Below are 23,086 nucleotides of genomic sequence, written 5' to 3'. Positions count from 1 at the left end.
GACTAACATGTTTAAATGTTGTCAAGAAAGTAAAAGTAGCCGAGCATAATATTGCCTAAACTCAAATACAGTTTAAATGGCTTTAAATAAAATACACCCGTTCTTTCCGGGTACTACTTTTAACTTGTATTATGACATTGGACATGTGCGGAGGAGAGATGCTGAGTGTATTGGGAGAAGGATGCTAAGGACGGAGCTGCCAGGAAAGAAGAAAAGAGGAAGGCCTAAGAGAAGGTTTATGGATGTGGCAAGAGAGAACATGCAGGTGATGGGGGTGACCAGGCCCGTCGCAACAAGGCAGGCAAACCAAGCAATTGCTTGGGGCCCCGAGCTGGCCTGGGGCCCCAAGACAACGACTGGTTAAGAATAAAATGCAGCGACAAACTGTGTGAGCGCCCCATTGATAGTGAATGCAGTAAAGTGCAATGACACCGTTATCGGGATCCCCCTCAAGGGGGCCCCCTCGCTGACAGCAGCCAGCCAACCACGCGATCTCTGCTGCCGGCAAAATACAAAACTTCCTCGGCAGTCATGAAGCGGAATTATGCTTCAGGAAGCCAAAAAAGAAAGAAGAGGAAGGGAGAGGAGGATAAGAAAAAACAAGACAGTGGTAAGTGATAAATTACGCACATAAAATAGCTCTACTTGTCTTGTACAAATGGTGCAATTTTGCAGCAGGTAGGCTAGCAAAAATATGTATGGCTATGCTGTGGTTCCTTTGCGTGCGTGCGTGCGGGGGGCCTCCATGTCCATTTTGCTTGGGGCCCCCAAATTCCTTCAAACGGCCCTGGGGGTGACAGAGAAAGATGATGGAAAAAGATGATCCGCTGTGGCAACCCCTGCAGCCGGAAGAATAAGATTATGACATTGTATATAGGAATACGTATACGAAACAATCCTCCCTCCGTGCAGTAGATGGCAGTGTTTACCCGAGTCACACCACTCCCCTCTGCCGCGCGTCGCTCTCCGATGACTCGTTTCGTTTCTCTTTGTTTATTTCCGCTCTCGGAGATCCTCGACTGCTATTGGAGACTCGTGTCTGCACAAAAGAGAGAAGAAGGAGAAACAGAAAAAAAAAGAAAGGGAAAGAGCGGCGAGGAGGAGTGTCGGTGAGTAACTGCAGAATCGGGCGGGTTGAGAACATCGGGAGGAGACCAGAAAAGGAAAGCGGAGCGGGACGGGGGTAGCGTAGGGACGGTGAAGGCGGACAGAGGGATAACGCTGGGCTGCCGTTAGACGGTCAATCCGAGCCCCCCGAATCGGAACGAAGTTAGAACTACAAGTCGGACAATTTAGGGAAGAAAACAAAGCCACCCGAATTTTCCAAATGGTAACTTAACGTTGTGATTTCAACCAACTGTACGATATAAGAGATGCGACCTGGTCAGCCAGAAGTGACAGAGTTATACTGGGAATGATGTGATGCACGGTGAACACATTTAGTTCGCTCTTTATTTTTGCGACAAATAACCCCTTTTTGTCATGGGGAAACTCAGGAGCTTTGTCGAAGTATCCTACCGTAGTTTAGTTTATGCATCATTTAATGCCCGAAAGAGACACAGCCTGATGCAAAGATTTCACAAGACGGCCATTACTAGTGCATGGATACAATGGCCTGTACAAGATTAAAAGTCACACATGCAAAATCTACAACTTATAAAATGTTGGCAGTTGGTAAGCTTCGAGAAAAGATGCGTAATTTTGGTCTGCGCATGCGTAGTACCAGTGAGTAGATCATTTCGATGGGTAGGATGTTTCGTTAGAACACCGGAAATCCTTCAACGAGTGAGCCGACGAGGTCGACACTCTCGGCCCATTATATTCATTGTAATTTTCTTAAAATTTGTGATGAGTACGCGGCTCGCTACTTGCAATGTGACTATGATGTGAACTCTGTCTAAACTGTTGGCAAACTTAATCTGTACACTGTTGTTTAGACACAGATTATGCTTAGAAATAAAATGTAATGAAAAATAAAATTTAGTAAGAGGGCTTACACGTTATTAGAGTCCATGTCAAATGTCGATGTCAAGTCCAAGTGTACAGGGAATGTACCCTACTGGTTAGTAGCTTACACAGTTCACTGCTTTAATCAGCCACATCATCAATAACACTGTTAATGTCAAGTTTGGCTCGGATACTTTGCTCCACCGACGTCAACATGAACACCTCAAGATGTTCTCTCGTCATTGTGCTTCTCAGGCGGCTTTTGATTCTCTTCAACGCAGACAATGATCTTTCACCCTGCACTTGCGACCCGGGCAGCGTTAGCAGGAGCTTGTAGGCAAAGCCAATGCTCTTGTAAGCAATCCGTTAAGAAGTTCAGCCACTGGAGTAGCAGCAGGGAGGACAGTCTTTACAAGACTTGCAAGTTGACACCGTTGTCCCATCTTGTTGACGGTCACTGTCAATAGCCAAGTTTCCATCCAGTTTTTTGCGACGTTTTGTTATCGACAAACAGAATATACGTAAAAAAAAATGTGCGAAATTTGCTGTCTCCTGACTGTTTCCATCCAACTGGCTTTTTATCGATAAAATGGTGTGCGTAATGACGTCATCCGCCCCCAAACGAACTGTCGCATAAGTTTTGCTGTATCGCGAAAGAAAATCTGCCCTTGAGCCGTTTCCATACATAATTTTGTGTATGTCGCAAATTATCTACCTTTTGTTTTCCACGTTACACCCCTCCACTAAACAAAGAAACAAAGAAATGGAGAGATTATTCAGACAGTTTTTTGAAATTTGCCAGCTTACTGTTATTTCAGTTTCACGAATAATTGGAGTTGTACATAATATCCGAAGACGACAGCAGAACGAAGCAGTTGCTTGTCCGATAGCCCTTGAGCTCGAAGAAAGTACCCCAGTGCGGGTATGGGAGAGACGACGAAATAAGACCTTCTGGGAGGAGGTGGTGGGGAGACACTTCACAGAAAATCTCTGGCTGCAACATTTTAGAATGACACGGCCGACGTTTGAGATGTTGTGTGGATTCATCAGTCCTGATGTTGCCCCATCACAGGTTGCCACCGACCACCGGTTCCAACCCAAAAGCGGATTGCCATCGCCCTTTACAAGCTGGCAACCTGCGCTGAGTATAGAGTAGTGGGAGAAACTTTCTGGGTTAGTAAAACTACCGTCCATCGATGTGTATATGCTGTGCGCACCGCAATGAAAGAAAAATGAATGCGACTTTCGACTGTAGCGGAGGCCAATGAAATTGCATACCGCAATTCCTTGGTGCACCTTGTGCCACAGATTTATGGTGCGCTGGATGGCACGCATGTGCCTATTCTTCCCCCGACGGAAGGCAAAGGGTGGCCATGTATTGTTCTCCAGACAGGTGCATGATGCGAGACATTTGCGTTGGCACTCCTGGAAGTGCCCATGATGCAGCATCGGATCTGTTCAGGTGAAGCCTACCTTTCAACATCCCTTCTCGGTGCGATAACAACTGAATTAGTACTGTGACCTGCTTCCCTTAAGGTTTTTAATTAAAACTGAAATTTGAATTAATACAAAATAACAACGTTTAATCAAAAAAAAAACTAAAGTTAATAGTAATGAGAGAATTTCTCATATATGCTAAAACATCTGCCATTTAATAATAAGAAAAAAACATTCAATGTTTTGACTGGCACAGTAAATTACCGTTGTGGTTTTTGTATTATTTAGACATCCTGAGAGACACCCCCCGAGGCTACAGTTGATGTGGAGGGAGTTCAGGTACCCCTTTTCGTAGCCTATCCGCTACTGCATTGGCTCATCACGAGAAATAACGAGTCTCTTCATCAGACCATGCGAACCGCTCCACCATTCTCGTTTTGATTGCATGTCATGAAAATGTATCATGTGGCACATTTATTTGCGTTAAAGCCCTTTTTTTTTTCGACAAAAAGTGTTTCCAATGCAGTTTTTGCGACATCTGAAGTATCGATATGGAATTTCTACGCTAAAGTTAAACGGAAAAATATTATGTGGACATGTACAACATTTTATCGATAATTAGCATTTCCATCAGCTAAAATTGGAAGCGCTAAATATTTTTTCGCAAAAACTCCTTGGATGGAAACCTGGTTATTGTCATCGTCCGCAGTATTAAGCGTCTGCTACTAGTTGTTTAAGCGTTGAGCGCTGCTGTTTGTCGTTGCCCTCATCAGCTCTGAGCAAATGTCTCTGCAGCTCTTCCATGGCTCCTAAAGGAACTTCACCAAAGTGAAGAAGCGACAGATCAACACAGAAGGCAGATGTGTCCAAAGATGTGTCGCTCAGTACTGCTCACAATGGTGTCCGCTATCTGGCAGTACACTTGAATTCGATATTTGTTCAGTGGATGTACTCTCATCTGTGCATTGTTCGCCCTCCAGGCATTTCCGTCATATGAAACAATTATTGTCTACTCGATAATCTAAATGCTCAATTACAATTGAATAAATTAGAATGAAAACCTCACATGATTGAAATGTTCCAATAACTTAACGATAAACTATAAATGTTCCGTCCTAATATGAAAAAAAAATCCTGTCCTGTGCTTTATAACGTTATTTCATCATACTCATAATCGCAGCTGAAAACCACTAATTATCACTCACGCCGACGACCAGAGAAGAGTAAAATTTACAAAACATAATCTAAATTAATTATTAGTACCAAAGAGTTTAAATACTAGATATTAGATGAAATAAATTAGCAATAATACATATGCTAACCGAAATGTAGCAGTATCGAAACAGAAATCGGCAAAAGGCAGTTTTCACTGCAGTGTTGTGTACTGACAACTAAAACAACTTGATGACGTAAAACGGTATATTATATAGGGCTGTATAAACCGCAGTACTGCACAGATAATGTTTAGTAGTTTAGAAAATGAAGTTTAATGTCAAACAGTAACTAGTACATAACCTTTATTTCATGAAACGGCTGGCTCATGACCGACCAGAGTTCCCAGCCCACTGGGCATTGCAGTCCGCCCCTGGGGAATCTTTTATATTCATACCTGATTTTCCATCCATCCATTCATCCATTATCCAACCTGCTATATCCTATCTACAGGGTCACGGGGGGTCTGCTGGAGCCAATCTCAGCCAACACAGGGCGCAAGGCAGGAAACAAACCCCGGGCAGGATGCCAGCCCACCGCACACAATTTAGGATGGCCAATGCTCCTCACCTGCATGTCTTTGGACTGTGGGATTAAACCCACGCAGACGCGGGGAGAACATGCAAATTCCACGCAGGGAGGACCTGGGAAGCGAACCCGGGTCTCCTAACTGCGAGGTAGCAGTGCTACCACCGTACCGTGCCGCCCCATACTCGATTATGCACATGGAATTAACGCTGCAGCCCTGACTGAATCAGAGTATTCCTATTTTATTATGAATGTCTTTTCCATAACGTAACATACTTTAGTTTTAAACCCGTTAAGCCGTCGACACGTCTGGTAATGGCGCTGGTTTCCTGAGGTGGGTTGAAATGATAAAACAAGCCGTTACCGTCATGCAAGGAACTTTCTTAACTTGCCAATATGCAGCATAAGGGGTGACCCTGCTTTTTCAAGACAGAACACTAAGGGAAATGCAACACCTCCTCACCGCAGCTCTGCGTGGGTTATTTGTTTTAATTTTATCATACTTAAATTTGAGTAAACCAGGAGTGTCGATCTCTGGTACTGGAGGGCAACGGTGGCTACAGGCTTTCATTCTTTCTGTCTTCTTAATCAGCGACCAGTTTTTGCAGCTAATTCACTTCTTTTGCTTTAGTTTTAATTAACTTGACTCGGGGCCCCTTAGTTATTTCTTTTTCCTTAACGAGCAGCCAAACAGCAACGAGACGCAAGGCGAGTCTCCACATGACTCTGAAAATAAAATAAGGTGAGGGTCTCCATAAGATTGATCTGCTCAAGTCACCAAAACATTTAGACGGAGTTCTTAGAACAAAACAGAAAATCAACAGTTTTGAGCAGAATGAGAGCAGCAACAAGCCGTGGAATTAAATAACGGGTTGAATTAACAGCAAGAATCGGCTTCTCATTAAGAAAGTGTTTGGAGTGAAATTGGTTGGAGTTTGAAGCCCCAGTTCAGCTGGTCATCTGTTGGCTCGTTTCACGTCTCATTTCTTTTTGGCTGCCATTTAACGAAGAAAAGAATCATTTCAGTGGGCTCAATCATTAAAAACAGGGTGTTTTAAACTGAAGGGAAAAGGAGTTAATTAGCAGTGAAAACTGGGCACGGATTAGGAAAAGAGTGAGAATGAAAACCCCTGCTTGTCACCAAATTCTACACCCCTGCTATAAACGAACTCTGGTTCCCTACCCAGAATCCCCTGCACTACTCTGCAAAAAAAAAACAAAAAAAAAAAACAACAACAATCGGAAATCCCCTCCTCTTGTTTCAGGGCTCCACCTCTTATCCCCTTTCCAATGTCGATCATTTCCCCGGGCAGAGGAAACATCACAAGTTTGAGCTGAGAGAGCGCTGAGAGTGTGCAAATGTAGCATGAGAAGGAGACAGGAGTGGCAGCCTATGAAGGTCTTTCATTTCTACTCTGCCCTCCATGCACCTTCATTCTCTCTTTTGCATTCTCGTAAGCCCATCGTGATAATTGAGGTCCATCAGCTTTGACGGGCTTTTAGTTTCCCAGTGTCCAAGGTTACGGGAGGCTGTGTAAACTGCTTGTTTGTCCCGTCCTGGCATTGGCATTCAGCCTTTCAAGTACCAAGTAAAGAGGGTAGTCTCATATGGGATACTGGGAGGGTTATTAGCGACCGTAGCTTATCGTGGCAGAATCAGATACAGGGCCCAGGCAGGGTGCCAGTCCAACACAGGGCTCACTCGGACTGGACATTCGGCCTAATCTGCATGTTTGGAATGTTTGGGGGGGATTAAGCAGAAGCTGTTGTGGAGAAAACAAGCAGAGTCTTCAGAAAGGCAGTCAGAATTGAAGACTTTATTGCACAGCATAGACAGCAATTGCAGACCACATAAAGCCTGTCTCAGTTCATGAAGTGAGCCCCGAATATATTACAGTTCTTCCAGACTAGTTTCCCAGCATCTACTGTATGGAGGTTCCCGTGATGTTTTTCCCCACTTAGCACTTTTACCCATAACAATCACCTGTTGTTCCAGACATCCTCATAACAATATTCTTGCCCCTGAAAACATCCCCATAACAGTCTTCTTTTCATAACAATATTTTTGTTGGCAAGACATATTTGCCATCTGGCAATAAGCATCACCTGGGCTAGCTAGCTAGCTAGCTATATAGAAAAGCCACTATATAATGATGAGATAGATAGATAGATATGAAAGGCACTATATAATGATTAGATAGATAGATAGATAGATAGATATGAAAGGCATTATATGATAGATAGACAGATAGAAAAGGCACTATATACTGATTAGATAGATAGATCTGTAAGGCACTATATACTAGATAAATAGAAAAGGCACTATATAATGATTAGATAGATAGATCTGTACGGCACTATATACTAGACAGATAGAAAAGGCACTATATAATGATTAGATAGATAGATAGGTACTTTATTAATCCCAAGTGGAAATTCACATACTCCAGTAGCAGCATACTGATAAAAAACAATATTAAATTAAAGCGTGATAACAATGCAGTACAAGTTAAAAAATGCAAGGTGGAGAGTTCAAGGCAGGTATAACAGACAATAACTTTGTATAATGTCAATGTTTACCCCCCCGTAGGGTGGAATTGAAGAGTCGCATAGTGTGGGGTCTCCTCAGTCTGTCAGTGGAGCAGGATGGTGACAGCAGTATGTCACTGAAGCTGCTCCTCTGTCTGGAGATGATCCTGTTCAGTGGATGCAGTGGATTCTCCATGATTGGCAGCAGTCTGCTCAGCGTCCGTCGCTCTGCCACAGATGTCAAACTGTCCAGCTTCATTTCTTCAATAGAGCCTGCCTTCCTCACCAGTTTGTCCAGGTGTGAGATGTCCCTCTTCTTTATGCTGCCTCCCCAGCACACCACCGAGTAGAAAAGGGTGCTCACCACAACCGTCTGGTAGAACATCTGCAGTATCTTATTGCAGATGTTGAAGGATGCCAACCTTCTATGGACGTATAGTCGGCTCTGTCCTTTCTTACACAGAGAATCAGTATTGGCAGTCCAGTCCAGTTTATCGTCCAGCTGCACTCCCAGATATTTATAGGTCTGCACCCTCTGCACACAGTCACCTCTGATCATCACAGTGTCCATGAGGGGCCTGGGCCTCCTAAAATCCACCACCAGCTCCTTGGTCTTGCTGGTGTTCAGGTGTAAGTGGTTTGAGTCGCACCATTTAACAAAGTCTTTGATTAGCTTTCTGTACTCCTCCTCCTGCCCACCCCTGATGCAGCCCACAATAGCAGTGTCATCAGTGAACTTTTGCACATGGCAGAACTCCAAGTTGTATTGGAAGTCTGATGTATGTTGGCTGAACAGGACCAGAGAAAGTACAGTCCCCTGCGGTGCTCCTGTGCTGCTGACCACAATGTCAGACCTGCAGTTCCCGAGACACCCATATTGAGGTCTGTCTGTAAGATAGTCCATGATCCATGCCACCAGGTAAGAGTCTACTCCCATCTCAGTCAGCTTGTCACTAAGGAGCAGAGGTTGGATGGTGTTGAAAGCACTAGACAAGTCCAGAAACATAATTCTAACAGCACCACTGCCTCTGTCCAGGTGGGAGAGGGATCGGTGTAGCATGTAGATCACGGGTGTCAAACTCCAGTCCTGTAGGGCTGCAGGTTTTCATTCTAACCCTTTTCCTAATCAGTGACATGTTTTCATTGCTAATACACATTTTGATAGGCCTGCTAGAAGGATTCAGTCCTCTGATTTGATTCGTTTCCTCATTAAAATGCAGCCAAACAGAAATGAGACGTGAAACGAGCCAACAGATGACAGGCTGAACTGGGGCTTCAAACTCCCACCAGTTTCTTAATGAGAAGCCTATTCTTGCTGTTAATTAAACCCGTGATTTAATTCGACGGCTTGTTGCTGCTTTCGTTCTGCCACAGCTGACATTTCCAAAACTGTTGATTTTCTGTTTTTCATAAGAACATCGTCGAAGTGTTACGGTGAGTTGAGAGATCAACCTTGCTGACACCTTCACCTTTCTTTATTTTCAGATATCGTGTGATGTGGCGGTTTTGTGCCTCATTATTGTTTGTCTGCTAATTAAGGAAAAAGAAACAACTAAAGGGCCTGAGTCAAGTTAATTAAAAGAAGTAATTAGCAGCACAAATTGGTCACTAATGAAGAAGATGGTTAGAATGAAAACCTGCAGCCACTGCGGCCCTCCGGGACTGGAGTTTGACACCCCTAATGTAGATGATGGCATCCTCCGCTCCCAGGGCTATTAAGGTCGATGGCCTTTCAGTTGTTAATCAACTCCCAACTTAACAATTAAGATGAGAAACAATTCAATTGAGATTGGGGCATAGATAAAAATCTAACTGGCCTGCCTAATTAACAATTCAATAAATGATTACTTGTTGCACTAGCGTCCTGTAAGGCTAAGGGTAACATAATAGGCGACTGTGCCAGTGAGCGGTGGCGTGCAGCTTCACTGATAAGGGCTACGCTGTAAACAGCCTTGACTTGACGAAGTGCTTCACGCTTGAGAGAAAAGAAAAAAGACAAGCCTTTAACCTCTTAACCGCCCTCTGCCGGATATATCCGGCTTCGTAGCGTTATTGCTGACGCCTTACTGCCGGAATTATCCAGGAACATTTGCCTATGGTTATGTGAATGCCTGGCGCGTAGTATAACTGACGGTTTGGCGTGGGTATTATTACTACATTGTATCTCGACAACTCTGTGGTTGTATTGGCCGGAAATAACCATTGTTTACTTTGTGATTCGGAAGTGAAAGTTGTGAATTTGACAAAACGGAAACTGACTTCAGGTGAGGTTTTGCAGGCGATTTTGGACAATCATTCTGATCACGATTTTAGCAGTTCTGAAGAAGATTTTAGCGACGATGATGATCAGCAACGTGTGCTGCATGGTACTGTGAATGACGACGCATCGGTTGATGGAGATGAGTGGGCAATGAGCCAGATAAGAGAGATCCAAACCGTGACCGCTTGTTCAAGGTAAAGGGTTAAAAATTGCTTCTAAAAGTTCACTTATATGCTACTTTATATTATTACTAGCCATGTGCGCCTAACTACGTTGCGCGTGTTAGTTGTCTGAGAAGGGCTCCCTGTTTAAACGCGGCTGTCAGTCGTGAACTGGACCCTCCCATTTTTAATAAATTTTGACTTGATAAACGAGCGATGTCTTGCAATACGAGTAGTATGGATACACTTTGTCTGCTGAGCGTCATGTGATCACAACTGAGCTGAATGTTCTTCTCTCTCTCTCCTTATCTCGCTCGCCCAGCACGTCTCTCTCTCTCTCCTTATCTTGCTCGCTCGCCCAGCGCGTCTCCCTCTCTTTATCTCGCTCGCTCACCCAGCGCGTCTCTCTCTCTCTCTCCTTATCTCACTCGCTCCCCCAGCGCGTCTCTCTCTCTCTCTCTCTCTCTCTCCTTATCTCGCTCGCCCAGCGCGTTTCTCTCTCTCTCTCTCTCCTTATCTCGCCGCTTGCCCTCTCTCTCTCTCTCTCTCTCTCTCTCTCTCTCTCTCTCTCTCTCTCCTTATCTCACTCGCTCCCCCAGCGCGTCTCTCTCTCTCTCTCTCTCTCTCCTTATCTCGCTCGCTCGCCCAATGACCGATTGAGCTTATAGCATGTCTGCGATCTTTTTGGATGCGCTTATATGGCGAACTGCTACAGCGCTGGGAGACTGCGATTGCTTTGGGACGCTCTTCCGCGTGTCATCCCGTTGGGTGAAATCCCACATGAGTTTAGAAACTCACACCAGCCAAGATTCTTTTTAAAGGTAAAGTGCAGGTTAATTTGCTTTATGTATTTTTACTTTATATTTTGTATTAATCATTTTTATATGGATAGTTTTGGGCTGTGGAACGAATCATCTGAGTTTCCATTATTTCTTATGGGGAAATTCACTTTGATATACGAGTGCTTTGGATTGCGAGCACGTTTCCGGAATGAATTATACTCGCAAACTGAGGTTCCACTGTATAAGCCTGGAGGAGATTCTTAATGCAATGCCTATGTTTTAGCTGTCTCTCTACTGCCATCTAGTGCTTCTTCTTCTAATTCATTCGCAGGCAAACAAAGATCAAGATCCAAATGAAGATTATATAGAGAGATTATTATCACTAAGCTATATAAAGAGATATTGGCATATAAACTTAAATGCCACTGTAAAATATATATGTGCATACTAATATAGAAAGTCCATGAACGCAGACAGCAGTGCTGTTAAGACGTGGCACACAGCTGCCCGATCGTCTGACAGAGACCAGGCTACTGCTTACGTCATGGCACACGTGCAGGAAAAAGTCCCCTAGCTTTCAATAATCAACTCTTGAGTCCCTATAGTATTCAATACTAACTAATATTATAATACATTGTGTTTAATTTTATTGCCTAAGGTATCAATGAGCCCTAACGCTTCTAAATGCCATTTAATTGCTTATATATTTTATACGCTAGCTTAAGAGCTTACCCTTTACTCACACAGACAAAGGCCTTGCATGCAGTTTGTTTCGTCTTCTATCAGTAAGAAGCTCGACTCCTGCAATTTTCAAAACAAAGTCTGCCTCCTCAGAGAGCACGTGATGAGCTCGTCTCATGGCTTACCTCGCAGAAACTCAAACACAAGGCCAGCAAGGAGGACAGGCAGGCATGAGGCCTCTCTGACAAAGTAAATGGCCTCCTTTTAACGTTGTTTCAGGCCTAGGCTTTTCATAGCTAAGAACACAAAACTAATAATGCAGCGCATTGATCCTTGATCAAAATTCTCAACAAAGCAAGCAGAACCTGAAAACCCTGAACAGACAGCAAGAGGGAGTGCTATTCAAGACAAGGATGTGGGGTTCTCTTGGAAGAAACAGTCTCCCTTCTATGCAGGAGATATCAGTAAGACCCCCGCCTGTTGTGCCACCATGGCACTCCTCAGTAATCGCAGTATTTTAACGTGTCGATTTTTTTATATTAAGCAATTACCCAGAATGCCTTCTTTTTTTCTTCCAGTATCCTAAACTAAGAGATGTTTGATTGAACTTCCAAAAGAGTCATCAAATCATGCAAACTCTGAGAGGAGCTAAGTAAAGGTTCAAGAGAAGAGAAGATGTGTGAGGAGATCATCTTCAACGAGGCAGGAAACACACAGAGCAGGTCAGTTAACACGGCAAGGTCCACCACAGTTCTGTAGACACACAGTAATCCGTTTATGAACTACTTGGTATTCCTCCATTACGGTATTTCCGCCACACCAGGAAGGGCCAGCGGAAGCTAATCGGGAGGCACTTGGATCACGTCCGGGTGAGCCTAAAAGGGGCCGCCTCAGTTTAGGGTTTCAGTGGGCACAAACAGCATGGGGCACAAGACAGAAACCAACCCTAGAAGGGTTACACCAATTCAAGTTTACAGCTGCCAGACAACTGGACACCGTGTATTAGGAATGGAGAAGGAAAAAGTGAGGAGCAGAAAGAAACACCAGCACAGAATTAGAATCCGAGATGAGAGGGAAATTCAACTTGGGAGTTGGATACACGGGTGGGAGTGTCGGGTGGGTTTTAAGTCAACTCTCCCGGGTGTTGGCAACAGGGAGTTCAACCCGGGTGTTTGTGGAGCCAAAACAGGACTAATCCAGAGGAAGTCATTTAGGGGCTGAGGTGAACGTGACACCCACCTGGGTGGCATTAAAGCCATCTCCATGCCAAAAATATTGGGACGCCGGCCTTTTCACACTCATGAACTTAATGACTTCCCCTTCTTAACACATAGGCTTTAATATGGAATCGGCCCACCCTTGGTAGCTCTAACAGCTTCAGCTCTTCTAGGAGGGCTTTCCACAAGGTGTAGGTGTGTGTTGATGGGCATTGGTGAGGTCAGGCACTGGTGTTGGACGAGAAGGCTTGGCTCGCTCGCTGTCTAACAAAGGTGGTCTATCAGATTGAAGTCAGGGCTCTGCGCAGCCACACCAAACTCGCTCCTCCATGTCTTTATAGACCTTGCTTTGTGCACTGGTGCCTGCCCAGTCATGTTGCCATCCCCAAACCGTTCCCACAAAGTTGTCCAAAATGAGTTTGTATGCTGAAGCATTAAGAGTTCCTTTCACTGGAACTAAGGGGCCGAGCCCAACCCCACACCTTTATCCCCCCTCCACCAAACTTTCCACTTGGCACAATGCAGTCAAGCGAGTCCCGTTCTCCTGGCCAAACTCATCCATTGCATTGCGTGATTCGTCACTCCACATCTGCACTGCTCTCGAGTCCAGTGGCGGGCGGTGGGCTTTACACCACTGCATCTGACGCTTTGCATTGCACTTGGTGATGTCAGCCTTGGCTGCAGTTGCTCAGACATGGAGACCCCCATTCATTCCTTGAAGCTGTCTCTCTCTACGCTGCACTGTTCTTGAGCTTTTGGAGGTCTGTAGCTATCGACTCTGCAGAAAGTTGGCGACTTCTGCCCACCTCAGCATGTGCTGTCCCCGCTTTGTGATTTGACGTGGCCTACCATTTTGTGGCTGAGTTGCTGTTGTTCCCAGTTGCTTCCATTTTGTTATAGTACACAGTTGACCGTGGAATATTTAGTAGCGAGGAAATGTCACGAATGGACTTATTGCACAGGTGGCATCCTATCAGGGCACCAGGCTTGAACTCACTGAGTTCCTGAGAGCGACCCATTCTGTCACAAATGTTTGTAGAGGACGTCTGCATGCCGAGGGGCTCGATGTTATACGCCTTCAATTATTTGGAGAGGGGGTCTCAATACTTTTGTCAATATAATGTATGTTGAATTAGGATTGCAGAGGTGAGCTGGAGTGTGTGGATGCACAGGTGAAGAGAGAGAGAAAAGATGAGGAGTGTGAAGAGGAGTGCTTTTGGGTATGGAGCAGTCGGCTCGTCTCATGGCTGAGCCCATTCAGGCAGACCCTCCGAGGCTGTAGATTGGGTTGCTAATATTTTTAAGGGCAATCACACGTGAGTCAATATGTGTTTGTGCTGAACACGTATTTCTGTTCATTTCTGTGTAACTGAGCTTTGAATGTCAGTACATCACAGACCGAGTCTCCTTAAAGTGATGGCCTTGGTTTTGGTCAAATTCAGCTTTGGATCGTCCACGGTTACCTTTGGGCCAGCTTTGACACACATCACCAGTATAAAACGGGTCAAAAAAAAAAAAAAATGCACTCTTAAACTTTCTCCACTTTCCCCATTCTTGTCTTTGCCTCAAATCAGCCGGACTTTCTCTCCCCATCAAGTCGGTTTTCACTCCAATTCTGCTGAGATCTTTTTTTTATACCACCAAGTATCATTTCAGATCTCTCATAAACACTTAGTTGGTAGTTTTTTAGTGTTTAATTGTACCGCTTCCCCTGGGTGAACAATTAATCCCAGAGAAGTAGCACGATCAGAATAGCGCTAGAGAAAAGCAGTTCCTTATTGAAATCTTTCAGGGTAACTTGGCCAATGCACATCCTTATTTTTTGACCCACTCACCACACTCACCAGATCTCCATAAGATAACAAGCATTAAAAGCAATGAAAGGGGGGAAAAAAAAGAAAAAGCTATATTTACATATTAACAGACAAGACAGTTTTACGTAAAAGTACATAACAAGAATCGAAGACAAACTTTAACAGATTAGGGTGTGAGATGCTCTCGCCTGAGGGGCCCCCAAATTGGATCACTGCCCTTACAGTTCAAGAGCTGGAAGCCCATTGGAGTACGCCCACTGGCAGCCGATGCCAATAACAGAAATGTCCTGTCCTACCGGTCCCCAGGGTCGATCGCTCTTTTCAAACCACAAAAAAAGTTTGTCTTCAAAAATGCGTCTCCCTTGTATCCCTGAGTAAAATAAAACCTTCTTCCAGCAGGTGGACTCTTGGTGCTAAACACGCTGCTTCTCCTTTCTCCACCGCTCGATGTCTCCCTCCCTTTCTTTTCCGGTTAAATCGTCTTCAGCCCAACTGTCCCATCCATGCTGTGTCTTCCCCTTAAATGGGGTTGTTCACCATTTTTGGCAAACCCTCAGTGAAATGGAGAAACAACTAAAGGACTTCTGGTTGTGCAGGAATTGTTGGCATTCGCAGTAGAGCATCCATTAAAACACTTGGAAAGTAGATTTCAAATCCAAACTTTAATATGCAGATATAGGTGTACACATTACATCCTCCTATCTATCTATCTATCTATCTATCTATCTATCTATCTATCTATCTATCTATCTATCTATAGTGCCTTTCTTTCTTTCTTTCTTTCTTTCTATAGTGCCTTTCATATCTCTATCTATCTATCTATCTATCTATCTATAGTGCCTTTCATATCTATCTATCTATCTATCTATCTATCTATCTATCTATCTATCTATCTATAGTGCCTTTCATATCTTTCTTTTTCTTTCTTTCTTTCTTTCTTTCTATAGTGCCTTTCATATCTCTATCTATCTATCTATCTATCTATCTATCTATCTATCGTGCCTTTCATATCTTTCTTTCTTTCTTTCTATAGTGCCTTTCATATCTATCTATCCTATCTATCTATCCTATCTATCCTATCTATCCTATCTATCCTATCTATCTATCTATCTATCTATCTATCTATCTATCTATCTATCTATCTATCGTGCCTTTCATATCTTTCTTTCTTTCTTTCTATAGTGCCTTTCATATCTCTATCTATCTATCTATCTATCTATCTATCTATCTATCTCTATCTATCTATCTATAGTGCCTTTCATATCTATCTATCTATCTATCTATCTATCTAGCTATCTATCTATCTATCTATCTATCTATCTATCTATCTATCTATCTATCGTGCCTTTCATATCTTTCTTTCTTTCTATAGTGCCTTTCATATCTATCTATCTATCTATCTATCTATCTATCTATAGTGCCTTTCTTTCTTTCTTTCTTTCTTTCTTTCTTTCTTTCTTTCTTTCTATCTATCTATCTATCTATCTATCTATAGTGCCTTTCATATCTATCTATCTATCTATCTTTCTATAGTGCCTTTCATCTATCTATCTATCTATCTATCTATCTATCTATCTATCTATCTATCTATCTATCTATCTATCTATCTATCTATCTATCTATCTATCTATCTATCGTGCCTTTCATATCTTTCTTTCTTTCTTTCTATAGTGCCTTTCATATCTGTCTGTCTGTCTGTCTGTCTGTCTGTCTGTCTGTCTGTCTGTCTGTCTGCATCTCATCTGAACGACTAGAGCGATTTTCATGAAACCTGGTACACATGTTTCTCATTGGTCGACTAAAAATACTGTAGGGTGAAATCAGCCCTAACCCACTACCTTCTGGGTAGGGTTGGGGTTATCTTGCAGTCTTGTATACATGTTATCATTCAGTCGACACTCTGAACGACCACCAAAGGGCACAATGCAGGTGACTGCCAGCATTCTTTATGTTTGAGCACCACCGTGCCCCTGTTGCTTTTGAAATTAAATCGAGCTCTACACATGCAAGTGTGTCTGTCTGTCTGGTCCGGAAGTGAGACACAGAGTCGGGGTGAGGGCTCCAGCTCTGAGGATACGCAAGCGAGGCCAGCACACCGGCAAAAGGAAACCTCCTAAAAAAGCCAGTCGGCAAGAGATGCCCGGAGTAGTTCTGACGATTTCAATACTTTCTAGGATCCCGTGCTGCTATAGAGTTAGTATATAGCAGGCGACTGCCAGCATTCTTTATGTTTGAGTGTCACCACGCGCCCCTGTTGCTTTTCAAATTAAATAGAGTTGGCTGGTTCCAAGCGTCAACTGGATGATAACATGCATAGAAAACAAGCACATTGGTGAGCCTTCATTTTTTGTTAGTTAATTTTTATTTTTAAAGTTTTTTTTTATTCTATTTTTCTCAAACAATTTAAAAAAAAAACACTTGATTTTCCTCCCTGGCAACGCCACACATCTCAGCTAGTAAAAAGTGAAAGTAGAACTATTCTTAGTTCTTAGATTACACACAAATGAAAATACCCTTTCACAATCTTACACAAATATTAATCACAAAGTTGCAATACTGAAGTAACTACAGGCACTATTGAGAAGTGCTTAACAGAGTTAATGAAGTTACAAGTGTTACTATTATGTTATTAATCAATTAAATATTCAGAGTTAAGAGTGCCTTATAAGTTCTGTATGCACGATAAAATTCTCAAAAATATAACATTATTCCTTTCTGGTTCTTTACTCATTTAACTTTAACAAGGGAATAACTTATTGGTTCTTAGATAAACATATATATGCAAAAGATTTAATATGAACAAAAATAAATGAACAGAACGTGCATTGCTTCATTTGACGCACACTTTTCTAAGGAACTCTCTAACTTTGTGAAGAGCAAATACTTAAAACAGACAGTGAGATCAACCACGCTTTCTCTTTCTCCCTGCTACCCACAGTACTTCACTCCTGCAGAAAGCAACACCTAAGTCCGTCCTCCTGGCGTCTGAACTCCGCCTTTCAGTCACTGATGTACACCCCAAGGAGACTCAATCTGACAAAGGGACACATGTGGCACCTGCTACATATTAAACCTAGAAATGTGGTAAGGTTATGTATTTAGTAATCTCTTATTACTTTTATTATTGTCAGGTAAATGGGGATCTCCTTCCCAGTTCCCACGTCCATGCAGCGAGGTGTCCAATGGCCAGAACAGAGCTGTCCACGTGAGAAGGGAGTCTTAGAAGAGAAGAGCAGACAGTTGTAAAGAGAGAAGAGTTTCACACGGAGCAATGGCCTCAGGCAAAGGGAATGGCACGGCTGAGCGACTGGAGCCCTTCAAGCAAGAGGACTGTGAGTGGGGCACCCCGGAGTATTTGTGCGTGAAGGTGGAGGATTGCGAAGGAGCAATTTCGGATCTCAAAGAGGAGGAGTTTGAAGTGGAGCTGGTTCAAATTAAAGATGAGGATTCTGAAGATTTGCCAGTTAGCTTTGAACTGCAAAAGCATGAAATCGAGAATAATACTTCTGAAGATTCTTATTCTTGTGTACAGCCTTGGTTCACTAATATAGGGCAGCTGCTTTCCCAACGTAATTCTGTGGAGCTGAAATCTGAGATATCCGAGTTTGAGGGGAAAACCACCGAAGGAAACAGCAGGGAAGCAGAAGAGCAGCAGTCGTCTAGAAGTTTTGGTAAGTAAACAATGCAATTAAACTAACACAACGTGAAACTAATTAACATTTGCAAGTTCTGCCACATTTACTCGGTGTAATTCAGCGCAGGTTACACTTTTGATTGAATCTCAGTCGAGACCAGCACCTTGGTGTGCTTCTTCACACTAACCAAAGCTGGCGTTTTTAAAAAAAAAAACACTTTATTTTTTTTTAAAAAATAAAATAAAAGTAAAATAAAAATAAAATAAAAAGTAAAATATAACAGACTAAAGTTGGTTTATCCATCCATTCATTATCCAACCCACTATATCCTAACTACAGGTTCACGGGGGGTCTGCTGGAGCCAAACCCAGCCAACACAGGGTGCATGGCAGGAAACAAACCCTGGGCACGGCGCCAGCCCATCGCAGATATTGGTTTATGTTTAGTGAAATGTAAGAATCGCATCTTGTTAAATAATACACACTCTCTGAATTAGTGCTGGGCGATATGGAAAAATTATATATCACGATATGGATTATTTTATATCACAATAACGATATATATCACGATATACCACCCACAATAAAGTACGTTTCCAGTTATTCTCTGAAAAGTTGCAACTTTATTTTGAAGTGACATTTAACTGAACTGTCACAAAACCACAAGATAGAGTTTCTTTGCGAAAAAGTTCATTTTTATTCTTGATTATCATTTATATAAAGGGCAGAGTATGCATTGTATAGCGACAAGACATTATCATTCATTTGTCATAGCCTATTTAATGCAATATTTTCTTTAGTAATTGATAAAATTAGGTTAGAAACGATAGAAGAGAAATAGGACGATAGACACTTTATCGTCCCCACGATATATATCGTCATATCGCCCAGCACCACTCTGAATTGTGAAGCGATTAAGACAGGTAAAATAGCTGAGCCTTGTTACCTCGATGCTGTAAAATCTACTGGAGCGATTTTGCTTAAATCCACATCCTTCTAGAATGTTCTGGTACTCACAGTTGTGCTGCGTTTTATTCGGATCAGACGATTCAGTTTTGAGTTATCATCTCTGCAATGTCCTAACCTGACAGGCAGGCAGATTCTTACCTTGAAAGTGGATTCCTCAGACTTGTTAATCTGTCCTGATGTGGTTCAGCTTATGCATCTAGTAGAAAATGTGGGGAATTGTCAATGGTTCAGGATACACGTACCGTAATATTACCCTAGTAAAGATCAGGAAACAAAGCTTGATCAAAAAAGATGGCAGCACTCAGAAAAGGAGGCTCAGTAAGAGCAATGAAAACAAGAAAGGAGTGACGGGGCAATAGGGACAACCACAGAGTTTGAGTTTTTCTGGATCCTCGTGAACAACACACTTCTTCAGTTCCACTTGTCAGACCACATTCTCATGCTCTCGTCCATTTTCTTCACCTGAGGTCGCCGTCCGCTTTAGAAGTGAGACAGACATCAGCCTGAGAATGGATGCAAGTCCACACTGGCACACACGCATCCACACTCGGGCACGCCGGGCCAGCCTTGAGACAGCAGTTGTGATGAGCAGATCCTACTGAATTTGGCGGAGTCATAGTAAGGTTTGGAAATTTCTTATTAAAGTTAGTGAGAAAGGAGAAGCTGAACTTGTTTGAATGGATTTTAATGGTGTGGTGGCCTTTTTAAGTATCCTTGAGGGCTAGGAAGACATCTGCCAGCTATGCTGGACTGAATAGCGTGGCCAAAAATGTGACCTGAGCTGTGAGGCAGCAGCGCTAACTACTGGGCCACCATGCTTCCCACACAGACAAACCGAAAACTGGAACGGTAACCACACACAAAATACAACGTATGTCCGCAAATGAGCAATTAATACAAAAGATATGCATGAAAGCACCTCCGGAGAGCTGTAAGAAACAAAATACCAATAGTCCTGTGTCTCCGGAAATTCTATCACTAACTTAACACCTGCAGAGCCTGTTATTTAGGGGATCAGCGTTATATACTTGGGGATCTATCCCAACCAATATCGGCTTCTGTAGTTCTGTGGTGTCACCCTGGCCTCGCAAAGCATCATGGAGCACTGCTGGGGGAATGAAGGTTTTCTAAGCTGGCCACGTGTCAGACTTTCAGGGAAGCTTTCTGCTACCAAAGTCATTGGTGAAGTCAGCAAATTCACTCCTTTGACAAATTTCGCTGATCCGCTCTACACAGCAGACCCATCTTTTGGATATGGAAGGAGGATGGAGAGATGTAACGGACAGAGATGAAAATGAATCAATCACCAGTGTGTCAGATATCCCTTGTTAATATTTGTTTTAAAACGTAGTAAGTTGTTTGTTTGTGTCATTGCAGATGTACAGGAGAATAACAGCTTTTCACCGCCATTCTTTGCTCAGCGCAGACCACAACACAAACAGGACATGGAAAAGATGAAAAAATCAACAAGCGGATCAGAGAATTTGACCTCCGCTTCTGCCACTTTTAAACAGAGAGAAGCCCTCAATACGGACCAACAAGGAGTTCCTAGCACAGAACAAGAGGCCTTGAGTGCTGGCCAAGAGGGCAGAAAAACATTCCAAAACAAATCTGAGTGCAGCAATCACACATTGAATCATGCAAGGCTGAAACCGTATTGCTGTTCTAAATGTGGCAAACGATTCTCTTACAGCAATGATCTCCAAAAACATACAAGAATCCATACTGGAGAGAAGCCGTATGGCTGTACTGTATGTGGCAAAAGATTCTCTAACAGCAGTAATCTCCAAAAACATACAAGAATTCACACTGGAGAAAAGCCATACGGTTGTTCTGAATGTGGTAAAAGATTCTCCAACAGTAGCCACCTCCAGCATCACAAAAGAACCCATACTGGAGATAAGCCCTATTGCTGTTTTGAATGTGGCAAACGATTCTCTTCCAGTAGTGGTCTCCAAACACATACAAGAGCCCACACTGGAGAAAAACCATATGACTGTGTTGAATGTGGCAAAAAATTCACCAATAGTAGCAACCTTCAGCGTCACTCAAGAATTCATACTGGAGAGAAGGCGTATTGTTGTACTGAATGTGGCAAACGATTCACTGACAGTAGTGGCCTTCGCAGACATATAAGAGTTCACACCAGAGAAAATCGGTATGGCTGTGCTGAATGTGGCAAACAATTCCCTGACAGTAGTGCTCTTCAGCAGCATAAACAAATTCATACCGGAGAAAGCGATATTGGTGTTCTGAATGTGGTAAAAGATTCTCTCATAACTGCGGTCTTCAGAATAACATAACTCACACTATTCTGCACTTCTGAAATTACAGAAGAGTTTCCCAAAACAGCAACTTTCACAATCATTCAAGAAAAGGTCACATTGCACATTGCTGCTCTAAATGAGGTATAGGATTCACACTTGTAAGCGATTTCCACAGGCAATTAAGATTTAACAGTGGAAAAAAGTCTTGTGGTTGTAGTGAGTGTGGTAATCAATTCTCAGAGAGCCGTGGACTTCATTGATGTACAAAGATTCATAATTCTTGATGACCACATGACTATTCACACTGGAGACAACCTTAAGGAGTAGGCTATGCTGAAGGGTAAAATGAAAAAAAGAGAATGTCATAACTAATGAGGTCTTGATATGGACCATTACATGGTAGGCTTAAATGTGTATGACACATACCAAATCTCATCAGGGTGAACATACTTACAACACATCGTATGAAAAGGATTCAAAGTCATTTTAAGTGGCTGCACCTCTTCCACTTAGTGCCATCCCTGCATTAAGGACCAGTCAGGCACCAGATGGTGCTGACGTGCAAAGCCAGTAATAAGCTTCCCTTAGTAATGTCAATTGTTCATAGCAAACTCAACTAAGTCTTATTAATTATTCCTTTTCTGATTTTCCATCATATGCAGTATCTTATCCAAAATTGGCCGTGGGAAATTGTCTTTCCATGTGGTGCTGTTAGCCTGCTTGTGGCTCCTCAGGCTCGCCCTTTTGACTCTTCAGTATTCATTAATAACGTGTGTGCATATGTGCAATTTGAACTTTTAGATTTACCAGGGGGCCTGAAGGCTACAGCCCACCTTATTGTCGGCAGGAAAATGAACTCCACTACATCTGATCTTATTTGTTCTCACTTCCAGTTTGAGGTTTGCTCAGTCAAGGCATATGCAGCACAAGCCGGTGATGAGCAATGATAAGGCCAGGACTATTTATGTTATTAAATGTTGAAAGAACATTTAATACCAGGAATGCTTTGATACGAGACATGCTGATGACCAGGATGTACTGCAACTGGGGAGTACTTTTTGATTTTCAGCCCTCTGCTGTAATGGTAAGGCTGATCATCTCTGACTAAAGGCACTGAGCATTTTAAAAGTCATCCTGAATACATTTTTAAAAGGCCTGAATAAGTTTAGTCTTCTTAAAATGTGTTTGCAGGATTAAAACATTTTGTCAGCAATTGAGTCCATCTGATGATATAAATGTGTATGTGCTGTTTGTTATAACAAAGAAAAATGTGTTGTTTGAGTGGTTTGCCATCTTTATCCAGCCTAGCAATCTCCTGCCAAGTTGCTTGTCACATTCTTTATGTATCTGTTGACGTGCTGGCTGGCATGTACTGTAAAGTTTGTACCCTTCAATCCCTGTTGGGAGCGCGCAGCATTTGAACCCATGCTCCCTTCCTCATCCACCCCTACACTTGCTGTGTTTCTCTATTGTGCCCTGCTGGTGTGACTACTGCAGTTAAATGGGCCCTCGCAGATGGACTCCCTCAGTTGTCTTCTTCCTACAGTCACCTTCGCTTACGTACCCTCTCAGTAAAAACTAGACCTCAGCCTTTTTTATGGTCACATTTAGATATCTTACTCCAAGAGAGACCCTTTATATACAGTGG

The 23,086-nt window shown here is 42.9% G+C and overlaps 2 protein-coding genes across 3 annotated transcripts in view; one reads left to right on the top strand and one right to left on the bottom strand.

The window, feature by feature from the left end:
* The window catches only part of LOC120528149 (zinc finger protein 721-like), a 230,053-nt gene that overhangs the window by 88,092 nt on the left and 118,875 nt on the right, over positions 1-23,086 (bottom strand). The gene's annotated exons all lie outside the window — the stretch shown is intronic.
* On the top strand, positions 1,013-21,630 carry LOC120528167 (zinc finger protein 391-like). Of its 2 annotated transcripts, XM_039752248.1 has the most exons (4): positions 1,013-1,109; positions 12,116-12,259; positions 17,700-18,239; positions 20,549-21,630. In XM_039752248.1, exons 3-4 carry the CDS (start codon positions 17,840-17,842, stop codon positions 21,472-21,474), a joined length of 1,326 nt encoding a protein of 441 aa, XP_039608182.1. In that variant the 5' UTR covers positions 1,013-1,109; positions 12,116-12,259; positions 17,700-17,839; the 3' UTR covers positions 21,475-21,630. The 2 variants fall into 2 exon arrangements, with proteins under 2 accessions (XP_039608182.1, XP_039608184.1); XM_039752250.1 differs by lacking the exon at positions 12,116-12,259.

The sequence above is a fragment of the Polypterus senegalus genome, chromosome 4 (genome assembly GCF_016835505.1).
Source record: "Polypterus senegalus isolate Bchr_013 chromosome 4, ASM1683550v1, whole genome shotgun sequence".
In the NCBI taxonomy this organism is placed as follows: Eukaryota; Metazoa; Chordata; class Cladistia; order Polypteriformes; family Polypteridae; genus Polypterus; species Polypterus senegalus.
The sequence above is the reverse complement of the archived record's forward strand: the minus strand, read 5'-3'. Positions and strand labels throughout refer to the sequence as shown.

Bases quoted from the DNA above. Each gene is read 5' to 3' on its own strand.
- LOC120528167 (XM_039752250.1), top strand. From the start codon at position 17,840: ATGGCCTCAGGCAAAGGGAATGGCACGGCTGAGCGACTGGAGCCCTTC. The intron at 18,240-20,548 runs GTAAGTAAACAA...GTGTCATTGCAG, and splicing joins GCAGTCGTCTAGAAGTTTTG to ATGTACAGGAGAATAACAGC.